Raw genomic sequence first — 17,584 nt, forward strand, 5'->3', positions numbered from 1 at the left:
TATTCAAATTCAAAGGATTTATAAGTTTTGCTCAAAGTCAATCTTTATTAGCATCACATAATTTCATTTTTCAGAGTTAATTGGCTTTAAGATGGTCAGTTTATAAAAAATTCTGATATTACTCTTAAAAAATTTTTTTTAGCTATAGAGAAGTCTGAAACCACTTCTGAACACACTTGTCAACTCTGTGGAGGTTGGTTTGATACTAAAATTGGATTATCAAATCATGTTAGAGGCCACCTGAAGAGACTTGGAAAGACCAAATGGGATGCTCACAAATCTCCAATCTGTGTTCTGAATGAGATGATGCAAAATGAAGACAAATATGAAAAAATCTTAAAGGCATTGAACAGTCGTCGTATTATTCCCAGACCATTTGTAGCTCAAAAACTTGTATCAAGTGATGATGACTTTCTTTCTCAAAATGTTATACCTCTTGAAGCATACCATAATGGCCTAAAGACTGAAGCTTTATCAGTGTCTGCATCAGAGGAAGAAGGGCTGAGTTTCTTAAACGAATATGACGAAAAAAACCCAGAACTGCCCAGTGGGAAAAGGAATCAGTCTCTTACATTGATAGAACTGCTTAAAAATAAAAGGACGGGGGAAGAAAGGAACTCTGCTGTCTTTCCTCAAAAGATCCATAATCAGACTGCAAGAAAGAGATTTGTTCAGAAATGTGTTCTTCCATTAAATGAAGATAGTTCGTTGATGTATCATCCACAAAAAATAGACTTGACTATGCACTCAGGTAAGAGGACATTTAAATTATCTTACATAATTTAAACAACTTACTTATGCTTATTTTATTGGAATATTTATAGAAAATGCTGTCTTTGAATCTTCTCAAGCTGCTTTTTTTGCAGAGCAGAAATTGGTTATACTGTTACTTCTATAAAAATCATCAGTTGATGCTCACGAGTACTGAATTCTCTGTGCCTCATTTCTTGGTCAGAATGTAAGGTGAGAACAAAAGCAAAAACAAACAAAAAGCTGATCTATAAAAATAAAATTTGCTGGGTCTGGGGCATGTTTCTATGGATGGGAGGTTGACATTCAAAAGCATAACATTACCTAAAAGGCAAAACCTGTCATATTTTTTGCCAGTGATACAGTGAAAACAAAAACAAACTCTTTCAACTGAGTGGGTTGGTGTCTGTTGTGTGTTGTGATGAACTGAAAGAAACTTCTCCCTTTCCAGTTTCTCATTGTACCATGGGATAGTTTGGTTTTGGAGAGCTGTTGTATGAAACATTTGTTTGGGGCTTTCGTTTTTACGATCGTGTTCTACTGGAACAGAATAGGTGGTTTAGTGTAGTGCTTGAGCACCAATAGTTTTTTCATTTTCAAAGGAGTATTTTGTATACGTTGGCAAATGATGTGGTAGATAAAGTACCCAAACTTCATTTGGTATTGCTAAGTCTGGTTTAAGAAAAATTTTGTGTCTTTATAGGTTTCTTTTGGAGGTTAAGAATGTTGAAGATTAACTTAGTCTCATCATTTTAGCTTTGAGTTGAATGTGTTAAGGTAAAAGTTGGTCAGTGGGTTAATACTGAATAAAATGACCGTATTGTTGATTTGTTTACTTTGGGCAGACATTAGGAATCCCAAATATTTGTAAGGCAGTTTAGATTTAAGGAAAGATTACCTTGCTCTGTAAGTGGTCTGAAAAATAGTTTATCTTGTATGGGCTTCTGTTAACTGTGTTAACCAAGTTGTAGTACACTTCAAAGAGATAAAGCTTAATTGTGGCTATCATGTTGAAGATACCAATTGAAATGTGTTGGGAGAATGAGAGTTGTCTGAGAAATTAGGGATTTCTTATTGTTTCAACGTGTTTTCTTTCTTGTGATGACTAAGATATTAGTTTGCTGATCATTTATTCAACACAATGAATTTAGCAAAAAAATTTGGTATCATTAACTTGCAATATTGATTGCACAGAACAGTGAAAATAAAATGCCCTGAATAAAATGTTGTGTCTAACAGCTATTCAGTGGTAGGTTTTACCACCTTTTTACCCAGCCTTCATCAGAAAGCCTAACTTAGTATTGAGCCGTTTATATGGTTTTGTGGGTAAAACACTTCAATTACCACTTCGTTAACTAAACTTTTTAATTTTTTTAAATTGATAATGCTGTGAGCTTTGAAACTTCTCAACAGAACAATGCTGTTCAAATCACATGATTGTATTTTAGGTTTAGGAAATGATCTGCGTTAACACAGAAATCTGCAAGAAAGTGATAGTAGGTATTAAGTCTAGAGAAATTCCCAGGTTCAAGATACTTCTCTTCCACCTTTCCTAAGAGCATGGGTTGGCTCTAAATACTAACTACAAACTAACAATAATTAACTGAATCTCCTCTCCTTAAGCTAATTCAGAGAACGCTTTTTAAACCATCCATATTCTGCTACTTTTCTTCACACTTCTAGCTAAGAAAATTTCACTATTTGAAGTGAGAACTGGATTATAGTTTTCTTTTGAATGATAGGTATGCCTGTGAAGCTTAGAACATGTGTGCATTGCAATACGACGTTTACAAGTGCTGTTAGCCTGTCCAACCACTTACGCGCTTATGTACGAAAGAAGAGTGCTGGAGTTTTGACTGGTTCAGGTATGTTTGAACAGATAACACAGCAAGTCTGTTTGATAAATGAACTTTTTTTTTTTTCTCAACAGACTGGTGCTAATTTAGATGATATTTATGGCTTTCTTTGCTATGCAGCAGTTGAGTTTGAATACGCATTAATTTTTGGCAACTTGTAAACTGTTAGATATAAGTTTAAACAAGTTTTTTTCTTTTTTGGTGTTTTTTTTTTTTCTTCTTTTTTGGTGTTTTTTCTTTTCTTTTTTGGTGTTTTTTATTTTTGTTTTTTGTTTTGTTTTTGGCTCTTATTGACTTAGGGGAAAAATACCACCCAGTAGAGGGGTGGAATTTTGAATATATATTATTCCCATTGATCATTAAATTATACTACTTTTGACTCTTAAATTTATTTTTGTTAATAGATTCTTTTTGGTTAAAAAAAAAAAGATTGTAATTTTAGCTTGGGGAAATGTTCTATTAGATAAGAAATGAAATTTCAGCTATGTAGCTTGATTAGAAAACTAAGCAAAATACTGAGTTTTTGTTAGTCTATAGATAAAATCTTTAAAGGGGCAGGCCTTAGTAATGGCCCATATTAACAATTGAATAGATGTTTCTTTTAATGCCTCTGCACTGTCTTTAGGATAAATAAATATAGCTATCCACATAAACGTTAACATGCACATTTCTGTGTTATTTTTGGTTGATTAGCAGATACCTCTTCATATTGCTAGTTTGTGAAATTTTTATTAGCTTACTCATGTATAGTACTGCTGCTTAACATTACAAAATGTGCTGCTCTTTTCATTTGTCGTTTTTCAAGCTACTCTGCTATAGCAAATCCCATTTCTCCTACATCTGAAATATACTACCTTTACTAAATATATCTACATTAATCCTTTCACCTAAAATTCTCTTTCCAGTCTTATTTCTCTTGCTTTCTGCCTTCTAGTTGTTGTTTCCCAATTTTTTTTGTTTGTTCTTTTCATGTCTTCCTATGGCTTACATCCAGTGTTTTTACTACCAAAGAAAAACTTGTTAGTTTCTTTCTTCTGCTGCTTTGCTTTGTCATTGGACTTGATATACAAATGACCAGGGATGATTGTTGACCATTTATATTAAAAGGAGGGAAATAGAGTTTTACTTCTACTGTGAGGTTTTAGTTTTTATTATATTACTCCTACCTTCATCAAGCTTGAACGGTGATTACAGACAGGAGAGGCAGGGAAGTAGTGAAAATAAAAGGCAGTAGAAACAGAAAATCATCTTTGTTATTATAATCACTAACTTTTATTGAAAACTTACTATTGTGTCTGGCAGGCACTATGCTAAGCAGCTTTTATATACATAACATTTATCTTTACAACCACAATGAATTGTATGTACTGTAATTCTCTCAGTTTTACCAGAAACTCCAAAGCTTAGAGAACTTAAGCTTGTGTAGTTATTAATGGCAAATTTGAAATTTAAATCAAGGCTGACTTACTCTAGACCTTTGTTTTAATCATCGCTATCTACCACATATAGAATGAAAGTAATTGAAAATCCTAAAATAAAGTTGGGTTAAGGTGGGGAGCATTCTGGTGATACTGAATAAACAAGAGTCTAATTATAATTAGTAAAAGCAAGGATCCAAAAAATGGTTAGGCCTGGATTAGATATCAGAGGATTTTTAGAAAATGTTCTATTCTGTCAATTCAGATACATTACTCAAATATTCACCAAGTCAGATGTATTAGTACAGATTTTTATAGTCCATTAAAAGATGCTTTTATCTCATGTGAAAATCTTGCAAAACATAGAAATAACTGCTTATAAATAATTAATAGGAACTCTTCATTGACCAAGGGTGTATTCTAGTGAACATTCTATTGTCTAAAAATTTCATTAGTAGAAGAAAAAGTAATATAGGATGAATGGGAATACATTTCTTTGGGCTTCAGGAAAAAAAAAAAAAAGGCTAGTATCTTTAAAATATCATTAAATACTAACCAAAATGTTGGCCGTCCTAAGATAAAAAGAAGGGAAGTGAAAAGCTGAAAAAAGTCTGGGGTATTCCCACAGCCCATACTCACTTTTAAGAAAAATAAAAAACTCATACTTCATTTTCTTGGAAATTCTGAAACTTCCCCCCTGATTGTTAAAGTCTTCTTGACCAGTAGAGCTATATAAATGTATTCCCATTCATCCTATATGATGTTCTTGCTGCTTATTCATGCCAGCTGAGAAGTTCTTTTGAGAATCAACCTATGAACCAAGAGGTCCCTGTGCCCGGGTTGTGGGCTTGATTCCTAGTAGGGGGTGTGCAGGAGGCAACCTATCACTGTCTCTCGTCAATGTTTCTATCCCTCTCCCTTCCTTTCTAAAATAAGTAAAACCATTTTAAAAATAAAACATTTTTTTAAATATAACAAATCAGCTTCAATAATGATTTTGTTTTCCAAATAGAGAATATTCTCTATTACATTTAAACTTCACATTTCTATTCTCTTCCCCAATGTCAGTTTCACTGATATAAAGCAGTAGTCCCAACTTATGGTTCCACTGGTTGTAATAAGGGGAGCAAGAGAGAAGATGTCTTATAAGGGATTCATCAATTCATATGAGTAAAAAGCAGTATTTTTTAAGAATATGTACAAAATGTTTTGAGAAATAAAATACAAAATCATTTTTTTAAAAACCTTATCTTAATCCAATTATATCACAAAACTGGAACAATGTAAAAGGAAAATTGATAAGACTAAAACCTCCATAAGAATGTCTAGAATCTGAGTTCCTAGTTCAGTCTCCATTCATGTAGACAGACTCCATTCATGTAGATTTTAATTATGTGGCCTACTCTTGAAGAAAAGCTTAGATATACCTAGACTAAATGCTAAAGGCTGCTTGGTTACCTATAATATGATCGAATAAAAAAATTTCTTAGAAGCCACCAGCTTCTGGCCTGTTGTATGGGAACTGGTGGCCTTTTGAGGAGGGAGGAATATTCTAGCTGGCCTGAATAGACTGAAAAGATGCCTCTGTGCTTCCCCAAATAGTTATTTACTAATGACTCAAAAGTTTCTTTTGTGGGTTTGTGCTTTTTTTTTAACCCTTACCCAAGAATATTTTTTCCTTTGATTTTTTTTTTTTTTTTTTTTTTTTTTTTTAGAAATGTGAGAGAGAGACATCAATTGGTTGCCTCCGGCATGTGTCCTGACCCAGGGCCAGGGATCGAGCCTGCCCTTGACTGGGATTCAACCCCTTTACCCTTTGGTCCGCAGATCAACCCTCTAACCACTGCAAAACCAGGGTGACTCAAATACTTCTTTTAAAAAAATATATATTTTATTGATTTCAGGGAGAGGAAGGAAGAGAGATAGAGAGAGAAACATCAATGATGAGAGAGAATCATTGGTCGGCTGCCTATTGGAAATCAAGCCTGCAACCCGGGCATGTTCCCTGACCTGGAATCGAACCCTGACCTCCTGATTCCTGGGTGACACTCAGCTACTGAACCACATCTGTCAGGTTACTCAAATACTTATATGATGCTTCTCAATTTTGGGGGGAGTTATTGACCCCTTTGAGAATTTTATAAAAGCCATGGTCCATCCCAGAAACATGCATTCATTCATCCAAGGATAAAAATGTTTCTATATATAGACTTTGCATATTTTTTTAAGATTATCATTCAAGGACCCTTCCTCTGTGGGAAACTGAGAAAAGGGAAGAGCCAAAATGAAAATGAAGTGGAAAGAATACAGAACTGGAAATCGGTTTTTCTTAAGAGTAAAAAGATACTTGAAATGCCAGAATTGTATAACATCAAAACTAACTTATATGATCACAAATACAAATTGAAATGTAACATTCTTCCCAATTTTAGTAAAAGGAAATGATGAAGAAAGTAGTAAAGCTTTGGAATTGAAGAGATGGAAGAGGTAGCCATTCTTGGGACAGAGTTAATTTGCCAAAAAAGAATAAACTTCACAGATTAAAAATTTTCCCAGAACTGACCCAGTTTATCATCCATTGGGTAGGTTCAAATAAATTGTTTAATTTCCATGTGCCTTCAGTTGTGAATAATTCTTAATGAAGCTGTTTTACTTTTATTTTAAATGGATTTTTGTTTAAAAAGACTAATGCCAAATGGGTTGCTTTATATTCTGTATGGTAAATTCAAGGCATACTTGTAATTCAAAATTTATTCCAATTAATATAGACTGCACTATTGGTAGACTTCTTTTACAGGTTTTGTTGTCTGTAGATTGTTTTACATGCTCATACAAATTGGTTCCTGGTTAATTCCTTAGACAGTCTAATAACATTTAATTTTCATTAAAATTAGAAATTCCATATAGTTCATATTAAATACTTTTGGGCTTTTAACTATTGGCTTTTTTGTATTTAATATTTTAATTAAGTGATATTCTTTATATACTGGCAGTATTAAGAACACAATGTTTCTAAGTTATTAATGGAATGACCATACACACTGTTTTAGCCCAAGAATATTTTTTCCTTTATATTGGAATATATTATTCCAATCAAATAATAGTGCCTCTTTCATAAGTATCCTGGATTGGACAATAAATTATATGGTCACCCTGCTTATTAAAATTTCTAAAATATTTTAAATTATATAAGGCAAAGTGTATTCTGTCAACTTAATCTATAATCAGGAACTAAAAAAACTGAGCTCAAAGTACAACAGGTGAAGAAAGGAGAGTAAAGTGTGTGTAGAGGGAATCTTATGAAAGAAAATATATCAGTAAGATGAATGCATGTTTGCACAATCTGTTATCTCTTTAAAAGAATAAAGAGTAACAGTCATATTCAATATTTTTATTGAGACTCCATTTTACATCTTGACCCTTCATAAAAATGCAGTCATACATTCACCTACTCATTCACTCACCTACTCATTCACTCACCTCAATTGACTGTGATACACTCTAATATGTCCTATTTTATTCTTTTTCATTAAAAATTAATGGTGGTCATGACCCAATAAATTGATTTACTACCCACTAAGAAGTCACTTCCCAGAGATTGAAACCATTTCCCTTAAGTGACTTTTTTTAGGGACAGATACTAACTAGAATCAGTAGTAGTAATAATTTTGAAATCATAACACTTCTGTGGCAGCAAGTGAATTTTCTTCTCTCACGGAATTCAAATTTGTCTATATATCATCTTTTTAATCAAAGGCTGATCTTTTGGTATTTAAAGTAAATTATAAATTTCTATTTACATAATGTAAATATATATATATATATATATATATATATATATATATATATATATACACACACACACACACACACACACACACACACACACACACAGGAATAGTTAGGGGAAGGACTATTTCATTATTTTTAGAACACTTTCATGATAACATTTTGGAAGTAAATCATGATTTACTTGCTCTTTTCCAAAACAGACTCAGCAACAATTTTCAATGAGAAAAAAAAAAAAAGTAAAAATTGGAGCTAGAGCCTTTCAGTTAATATGCCACTAATGCAGTATATCTACATTCATTTTTTGGTAGAGTCAGTGTTTTATTTTTCATACTCTTTTAAGGTTACATGTTACCTATAGGGTCTTTCTTTTGCTTATTTTCAACTATAATGACATAATTGGTCATAGAGAACGGCAACAAGTGCTAGTGAACATATAACACAGTGCCAGGTGCTAAGTTGCCTGTATAAGCCACCGGAAAAGTAATTCTTATATTATGGAAAGTGCTGTAGGAACATTTTCTGCTTTGATGGAAAGAAGAAAAAATAGTATTGTGAAAGTTTCTCAAGGTACATTAAATTACTTGTCCTTTTTATGACTGTCTACGGTATCTTTTTAAATATTAATAAAATACTGCATTAAAAAAATTACATGCTTAAATGAGTCATTTAACCCAGAACACTACAAGTGGAAAGTTTATATTTTGATTAAACTATAAAGAAGCAAACCAGCTTCTAGTTAAAGCAAAACACCTTGTAATTCCTTCAGACTAGGCTGTATGAGGAATATGTGATAAGTATGAAACATGCCCCTGTCATCAAAGAACTTAAAAACCTCATTGGTAACACATATAAAAGTATCAAAATTACAAAACTGCAAGTTAGGATACAGATAAATGGTATATTGGATATAAATGTTGTATTATAGGAGTTCAAGGTATTTTAGCCCTTTTGAGGAAAGTTGTTGGACTTAACGTTGTACTCTTTTCTTCCTTTTGCTTTTACTCTTTATCTCATTGTTAAATAGAGCCTAAAAAAGAAAAAAAGAAAGAAAAAAAAAACAGCCCTAATCCGTTTGGCTCAGTGGATAGAGAATCAGCCTGTCGACTGAAGGGTCCCAGGTTTGATTCCAGTCAAGGGCATGTACCTTGGTTGCAGGCACATCCCCACCCCAGTAGGGAGTGTGCAGGAGGCAGCTGAATCGATGTTTCTCTCTCTCTATCCCTCTGCCTTCCTCTCTGTAAAAAAAATAAAAAATAAATTATGTGTGTGTGTGTGTGTGTGTGTGTGTGTGTGTGTGTGTGTGTATATATATATATATATATACACACACACATTTTTTTTAATGCTAGTAGGTTCTTTTTCATTGTTTAAAAGGAAAGAAAAATAAAACCAGTAGTCAAAGAAAACTTTCATGCATTCAACAAAAATAGTTATTGTACCGGAACCATGCTAGCTCTGAGGCTATAATGACCTTATACACCAAGCTGCATAAACATAGTCACCATCCAGTGGGATAAATACAAGTGTTAAGATATATAATGTTTTAACTAGGCCCTGAACTTGAAGGATGAATAGTTTTAGGAAGAAGAGATAAGTATACCATTCCAGGTATAGAAAAGAATATAACGTGGCGCAGGTGATGGAATTTGGAGTTCAAGAGGTCCTGGGAGATTCAGTTACAGGTGTTTGGAAAAATGGGGATTTTGGAAATTTGGATGGATGCTTTGAATGTGTGCTTAAATTTTAGGACGTTATGAAACGATTTTTAAAAAATAGTGGGGGGAGATAAAAATAAGGAAATGAGATAGTCAATTTTGTATTTTAGAAAGCTATTCCTGATACAATGAAAGATAGGTTTCCATGTTTTCTTGGCTATAGCTTATCTCTGTAGAACTGTTTTTTGCATTAAAGTGCATATCTGTATATATTTATCTGCATAGTAATGTATTATTTATTCAGGATCATCAAGGTAATGAATTGTTAAAGTTAAGTAAATTTTTCAGGTAATGGAAGACTAGTGTCAAATTTGATTTTGTCCTAACCATGTTGATGATAATGTTTCTAAAGTGTTGTTCTTATTTCTGCCTTGTGAAACAGTACACTGGATGTAACTTAATCATCACAGTATTTAGAGCCAACCTTATGGATACCAATTGTTTTATTATGCCAGCAAGATTGGACTATATGCCCACGTTACCAAAAATTGACTCGCTGATTTATTCAGTTATTTGATGAGATTTTTTTCCAGCTCTTACTGTGGTATGTGTATTGTGCTAAATAGTGCAGAGATAAATTGGATCTTACAATATAGTAGAAGCATATAGATACATAACTATTATACAGAACAAATTTTGCCATTGGAGACATGTGCATGAAATACTGTGGAAGATGGGAGGGAGAGGAAAGTACTTTCAACTAGACTAGGACCTAGCAAGGTTTTTGGAAGTCACATTTGATTTGGACCCAGAAGGGTCACTAATTGAAATGGAAATGGAGGTTTAGGGAGGGAAGGAGTATACTTGTGGGAGGGAACAGCTTGGGACTATGTGGGAAGTTTATTGAAAATACTAGGAAGTAGGAGATAAAGGAATGGAGGTAAACGGGTCAAGGACACAAAGTTAGAATGCTAATAACCTATGGTGTTGGAATTAATTTTGTCAGGGGCCAATAAAGATGTTTGTTGTTTGTTTGTTTTTAAAGGTTCTACTTTTAAAGAATTTTTTTTTTTAAATTTATAAAAAGGTAAAGGATTTGTTGAGGAAATGAAGAAATTGTAGGTTAGTTATGTTAGTAATCTAAACCAGGACAATGACAATAGGAGGCAAAATAGATGTCTGGATGATGTGAAAGTAGAAGTAAGCAAAATTTTGCAGATTAATTAGAAGTAGTAGAAGAAGAAGAAGATAGAAATGGCTCAAAGTCTAAAATCTTGTTACTGGGAAGATGAATATTCCAGTAACAAGTTAATGCATCAGCTACCATGATATCTGGTAAGAGAAAGGCTTCATGGCCTCACAGGGGTTCATTTATCAACAATGCCTCATCAGCCTGTCCATCATAACAAAGCAAATCATCACATTCAGCGAATCAGTAAGTTGGTTTTTAGTTGAATGGAGCCTGAGATTTGTACCTTGGTGGCATGTATTGATATTTTATGATGCCTAGTTTTGCTTTTCATTAGTTATAAAATTTAGGAATTCTATTTGACGGTTGTTTTTGACCAACATCTTATTTCCCATAAAGTATTAATTAGTCCCCTAGTATTCTTGTTGGTTCTGTCATTTCTTAAGTTTTGCTTTTTATATCTTGTTTTCATTTTTTAACAATAGACTTAACCTAGATTTTTATGTGTTTGGATTATTTTAACATAGTATCTAATATCTTTATATACTCAGCTGTAGTATTGTGTTTGCTATAATTTATTTCCTTTTTTAAAAAATGATTTCTAATCTAACATTAATTTTTTGATGTTATTTATTATCTGGATTAAAATATAGTTAGGCCTGCCCAGCCAGTGGTTGAGCGTCTACTTATGAATCAGTTCCCCGTTTTATTCCTAGTCTGGGCACATACCCAGGTTGTGGGTTGTGGGCTCAAACCCCAGTGGGGGGCATACAAGATGCAACCAATCAATGATTCTCTCTTCATCATTGATGTTTCTAACTTTACCTCTCTCTTCCTCTCTGAAATCAATAAAAATACTTTTAAAGAAAAGATAATAGTTAGGCTTTACAGTAACAAGACATTTTCATGGCCTGAGCTAATTTCTAAGTAATCTGCTTTAAGTGACTTTATGGAAATAATAAAATAATATACAGTTGTTCTCTTTTGGATGTTAAAGCAAGAAGATGGCTTGGTGAAGACTGGTGGTCCCTCACTTAACTAAGAAGTGGTAAAGTAGGATTTACTGTTTCTTTCTGCAGTCTGAGGAATAAGGTTAAATCTTGGTATACAATGTTTAGAACATCTGTTTAATTGTGGCCTTAGCTGGAATTTACTTCAGACAGAAGACACCTGTTCAGCATCATGTTTGATTATTGATTGAATTTTGGCTGGAATGTGTAAAGTACTTCAAAATTATAAAAAGCCAAATCAGATCTATGTTTTATTTGTAAGTGCCGTGAGCCCTATTTAAGTTGAATGTGACTATATTAAAAATAACAGATATTTTAAAATAAGTTTTTCTTTCTTAACTAATTTTGTAATTAGGAACAATTATTTAATCACTCCTACTAAATATGGAAGGATATTTTGGAAATACTGAGACTTTTAGAAGGCAGGGAATATGATTATATTTGTTAATAGAGAGTCTCTCCAGTTGGAAGGGGCTCATCCTGCCTGGGCTCTTGTCACTTTTGCGAGAGAATTCAGAGGAGTCACAGAAGGCAGTGTTGAAATAAAGCAAACCAATATGTTAAGAAGGCAAAACAAGCAAGTTTATTAAGTATACATTTGGCATATAGCACAAGCAGGCAACTCAGCTAATCTGAGTGGCCCATGTTGGGGGTTCAAGGGTTTTATACTTCTCCCCTATAGGTTTCAAGGTTCACCTGCCAGATATCTGAGAAACAGACTAGATTTCAAGGTCCCCCTTTTGCATTGTTGTGGCTTTTCCCAGAATTTATGAGAACACCTGGCGATTTTATCTTGGCAACTTCCAAGACTGCTAACTTCTTTGTTCGGTGGGTGAGATAAACTCCCCCCCCCCCCCCTTCTCTTCCTCCTTCTTTAGCAGCTATCTATGCTGTCTAACATATTCAGGTAATTCTAAACAAAAGTGATTTAATGCAGATTTGTCATTATGTATTTAATATTTATGGCAATTTTAGATGTGTCTTAGAAAAGTGTTTGATATTGATAAGTGCCTATTTTGCTTAATAAAACACCATAGAAGTAATACATTTATTATCCTGACCAGTGAAGCAACATGTAGCTGGGGTATGGTTAGCTTTTGGCTTTTGGCAAGCTGGAAAAATAGTCTGCCTCCAATTTCTGTTTATAAAAATGTAAGATAAATAAAATATCATATTTATGTTTAACTTTTCCTTTCACATCTTGAAAATACTTAAAATATTCTTTTACTTGTCATTCCCTCTACTTTGAATTAACGGAAGCTTCTACAAATTGAATGTACTTTTTCTTCACCCTGGGAGACCCAAATTTAGATAAAGGCTTGCCTTCATTTATTTTAACTTTCTCTGAACCAAGCATATGAGGCTATTGCTATCCTTATTACAACCTCTTACTTTATAGGACAACCTCAAGCTATCTGTTTCTTCTAGACTAGGGGTGTCGAACTCAATCAGAGAAGGGGCCAAAATCTAAAATCCAGCCTAAATCGCGGGCCGAATGGTTTACTGAACAGTCATAAACTGACAATGTCATAAACTGACAGCGGAGTGCAGTGATGACAGCGCAGTTCGGGCTACATTGCAAGGCCTGACGGGCTGGATTTGGCCCGCGGGCCTTGTGTTTGACACATGTGTTCTAGACTAATATTGTTAAGCCGTAACCTCATAGTTAAGGCAAAGGAAATCTGCTTTTCAGATATTTTGTATTTCATTCTATTCCAAGTAAAATGTTAAACCATTCAAGATCTAATTTACTTTACCATGATTGCTCTTTGATTATAGGTTAGTGATTTTATTTTATCTTATCTTTTAGTTTTTGAGAATGCAAACTAAAAATCAATGAAAAAAAGTTAGAGTGTTGAAAAATATCCAATTTTGGAGTGGAAATATCAAGGCAAAATATTGGTGAAATATACTTCTGAGGTTACTAATTTTGTGTGTGTGTGTGTGTGTGTGTGTGTGTGTGTGTGTGTGTGTTAGAGGCCCTGTTCATGAATTCGTGCATGGTGGGATCCAGCCATCCTGGCCAGGGGGAGAAGACATGGGGCAGTTGGCCAACCTGCCTGCTGGTTAAGGGGACAATTTGCATATTAGCCTTTTATTATATAGGATATACACTGAGTGGCCAGATTATTATGCATTCAGAGATCATAATAATCTGGCCACTTAGTGTATATGTCTAATAATAACTGGAAGGGAACATTGCTTTTCATAATAATAAACCAGTTAAACTGCTTAATATGTACATTTTTTATTATGGCAATATATAGCTAGAAGTAAAGAATTGGTATTGGTAGTAGGGAAGTCTTTTACAATTTTAATGGATGTAGAGAGTGAAATTTAAGTTCTTAATTGTTGTTGGTTTTCCTCTATAAAATGCTGATTCTAGGTACCTATTCACTTGGTGCCACCAACTGATTTGTTGCTTGCATTTTGCTCAAAAGTCTCTATTTGTAGGAGATATTTTTTTCTCTATGAGGAATATGAAAAATATACTCTGGTTAATCTCTGGTGATGAAAATTACCTGATGTGTGTGATATTCAGGTGATAGCCAGATAATCTTCAAGTTGGGCATAGAAACTTTTCTGTTAATTAGTTTACCAGGTTAAGTGTCACCAACTTCTGAACTTCTGTGAGGCAGAGTTGCTAGAAGTACTCTCTGTGCACAGGTAAATGCTAAGCAAGGTAAGGGGATCCCCCCTGGGAATTCAGGTCCCAGGAGAGCATTGGTAGGTGGATTTCAGAGATTAAACCACCAGCATTAAGGTCTAATTTTTATAGACACTTCAGATTAGGTTAAGGTATATACCACTGTCAGATAACAGCCCCACCTTGGTAGCTAAGGTATCTCAGAGTATGGCTCTAGCCTTAGGACAGGTAGGTGCGACTTGGGAGGAAGGGGGTTTAACTAAATGTGTCTTAGAATCGGTGAAAATTGGACCAACCCCCTGTCCTTTGCCCTCTTGAGGGCCAGGTGTACCCCTTACTGGGACAAGTTTCCCCTTTTTGGGAGGGGATCATGTATGATAACCATTTTCTTGCTCAAGTCCTTACATGCTCTGCAGTTTGCTTGTTCCAGATGCACTGCCAGTGCCCACCGCAGACCCTGTAGCCCCGGAACTCAATGTGGGTAAAAAAATTCACTACCCAAGGACTCAAAGGGATGCTGCACTGTTATCCTGAGCATGCCCACTGCTGTTGAAGTAGATAGCACCCAGACCTGACTACATGACTCCCAGCTCCTGTATGGCCTGGATCCTGGCAACTACAAGCCAGGAGGAGAACTGGTGCCTGCAGGAGGGGAACTGGACTTCAGTGAGGACAATACTGATGAGAACTGTGATACTAAGGGTCTTGATAACTGTATTTGTTGTTTATGCTGAAAGGAAGTAGGCTGAGTCAATGATTTGACTAGGCACATTAGACAAGGGGGGAATGAGAGGGCAGGGCGGGGCGAGGATGAGCTCCCAACTCCGCCCCGCAGGGCGGAGTTATCCCTAGCCCTCAAAACCCCTGGACTGGGAGAAATTCGCTCTCTTCCGCCATGCTGCTGACTTTGGTGGGAAGGGCCCATGCTAGCATGGTGAAGGCTCTTTTGTTTATTGCATTGGACTTGGCGCCCTGGTGGTCCTTGGGGGATCACGAAGTCTGGGCATAACACTTTCTTTCTGATACGGGACAAGGCTTGGAACACATCTGTCTATCCTGCCACCGTTTTTCCCCTCCGAGAAGCCAATAGTTTTATAAACAATTAGATTTAACGAAAGCCCTCTGAAAGTTACTAAGACTTCCCATAATTCTTCTGTATATGAAAATGAGCCAAAGGGGATATACTATTTAAAACTATAATTCTAAGCTTAATAAAAAGGAGAAATTTGAAAAATTTGAAATCTCTTCCACTAATATTTACATGGTACAGTGAAGATGGTTGTTAAAGTACTAAATCTGACAATAATTACAGTGACTATAAATGTAAAATTACTTGAAATATAGAAACAATAGTGTCTTTTAAAAGAAACTAAATGTGGACTAAAGGTTACTCTAGAAGGAAATAAAAAAAGATTTTATTGAAATGTCTGGAAAACTTTACAAGTCAATGTATTAAGTCTTAAAAAGAAAAATAAATAATTTGTGTTTTTGCTTCCCTAAAAAAAAAAAAAAGAAACTTTTCTGTTAATTAGTTTAAAATAAATTTTATTCTGCTTGTTCAGAGGCAGTATTATGAGTTGTTTATGGTTTCAGAGATTGAGGTGTTTTTGATACAATATTTCTTTTGAAAACAAATTTTCGTCTCTTTTGTGATTTTGTAAATATTACATCAGTTATGCTTCATGCATTATTACACCTTCATCAGGTGTATGTAATGTCTAATTCATTTCCAATAAATACAATGCTATAATTAACAACAACAACAAAAAAGAGATAAAGAAGTGGAACAAAGAGCTGGCTGCTTTTCTCATTTAGGTTGGTGGAAACTCAATATCCAGAATCCTAATATATAAAAAACCCTGGGTCATAATGTCTAATAATGACCGAGGCTTGACCAACTGGAAGTCAGTCCTGCAGTCAGTGCTGGGTTGCCATGGCAACCCAGTGCTGGCTGCTTCTGCTGCAGACGTGGTACCCCAGCACTGACTGTTGAGGGGGCTGTGAATCAGGACTAGAGAGAGGCCTGAAGAGAGAAGCAGGGACTGATCCATTGCCTCTGTGGCAGCTTTTGATTAGCACTTCTCTCTCTCCCTCTCTCCCAGCCTGGCCAGCAGCTGTGCCTCCATTTCTCTTCAGGCCTCCATCGGGGCTGCTGATCAGCCCCACCTTTCTGATCAGACTCCATTGATTGGCCCAGAGATGCTGACTGGCATAGAAACCAACCAATCAGAACCAAATCTGGGTCAATGTGAGGAGCCAATGGCTTCCTCGGAGGCAGAGCTTTTGGCACTGACTGGCATAGAAACTGACTGATCAGAACCAAATTGGCCTGCAGAGGAGGGCAGTTGGAGGCAAGATCAGGCTGGCAGGGGAGGGCCGTTGGAGGTGAGATCAGGCCAGCAGGGGAGGACAGTTGGGGGCAACCAGGCCTGTAGGGTGGACAGTTGGGGGCAAGATCTGGCTGGCAGGGGAAGGCAGTTAGGGGCGATCAGACAGGCAGGCAGGGGCAGTTAGGGGTGATCAGGCAGATAGGCAGGTGAGTGGCTAGGAGCCAGTGGTCCTGAGGGATCTTGCCTAAACTGGTAGTCGGACATTCCCCAAGGGGTCCCTGATTGGAAAGGGTGAGGGCTGGGCTGAGGGAATCCCCCCACCTCCATGCACAAATTTAGTACTGGGCCACTAATTGCCTTCATAATTTGCCAGATCCAGTGCAAAGTGAAAATGTAGCACCCTGTTCAAAGCATTAAACGAAGTGTAGGACCCGATGCACCATACCCCACAAAATGTGTCTTTCAGGCACTTTATGCAAAGACAAAAGTATACACTGAAGAAATAAGAATTTACCTTTTCAACAAATGGCTTTTCCTACCTCCATTTTTGTGTTACACAAACTCACGTTTCTTAACCACCCCCAAATCCATGCTTTTTTTTTTTTTTTTTTTTCATGCTTTATCAGTTGAGGCTGAGAGAAAGAAAATGCTATTTGCATAGTCTTTTGTATGTTAGGGACTTATGAACCTTGAATAATGAATGGCACCAACTAGATTTGTTTATTTGTCCATTTCACTCTGTGTACCCCTTGGGGCTATGCACCCTCTTTCCTTCTCGATCGCTGTCACTACCACCACCAGCTTGTTAATGGTGGTGGAATGTTGGCTTACCTATCTATGTCATTTTTATCCATACTTTTTCCTACAATCAGGGCTGGGGAGGGACACGTGAGGTTGGCCAGCTGGGGAGGGATGGTGGGAGGGCTCGAGGGTATGT

General features: G+C 35.7%; 1 protein-coding gene across 1 annotated transcript in view; it reads left to right on the plus strand.

Moving 5' to 3' along the window:
* ZNF644 (zinc finger protein 644) overlaps positions 1-17,584 on the plus strand; it is a 98,624-nt gene that overhangs the window by 71,862 nt on the left and 9,178 nt on the right. Inside the window, 2 exon segments of the mRNA XM_084873463.1 lie at positions 143-751; positions 2,493-2,615. Of these exon segments, the coding sequence (XP_084729589.1) occupies positions 143-751; positions 2,493-2,615 (732 nt within the window).

This window comes from Pipistrellus hanaki, assembly GCF_964339955.1.
Source record: "Pipistrellus hanaki genome assembly, chromosome: 2".
Lineage (NCBI taxonomy): Eukaryota > Metazoa > Chordata > Mammalia > Chiroptera > Vespertilionidae > Pipistrellus > Pipistrellus hanaki.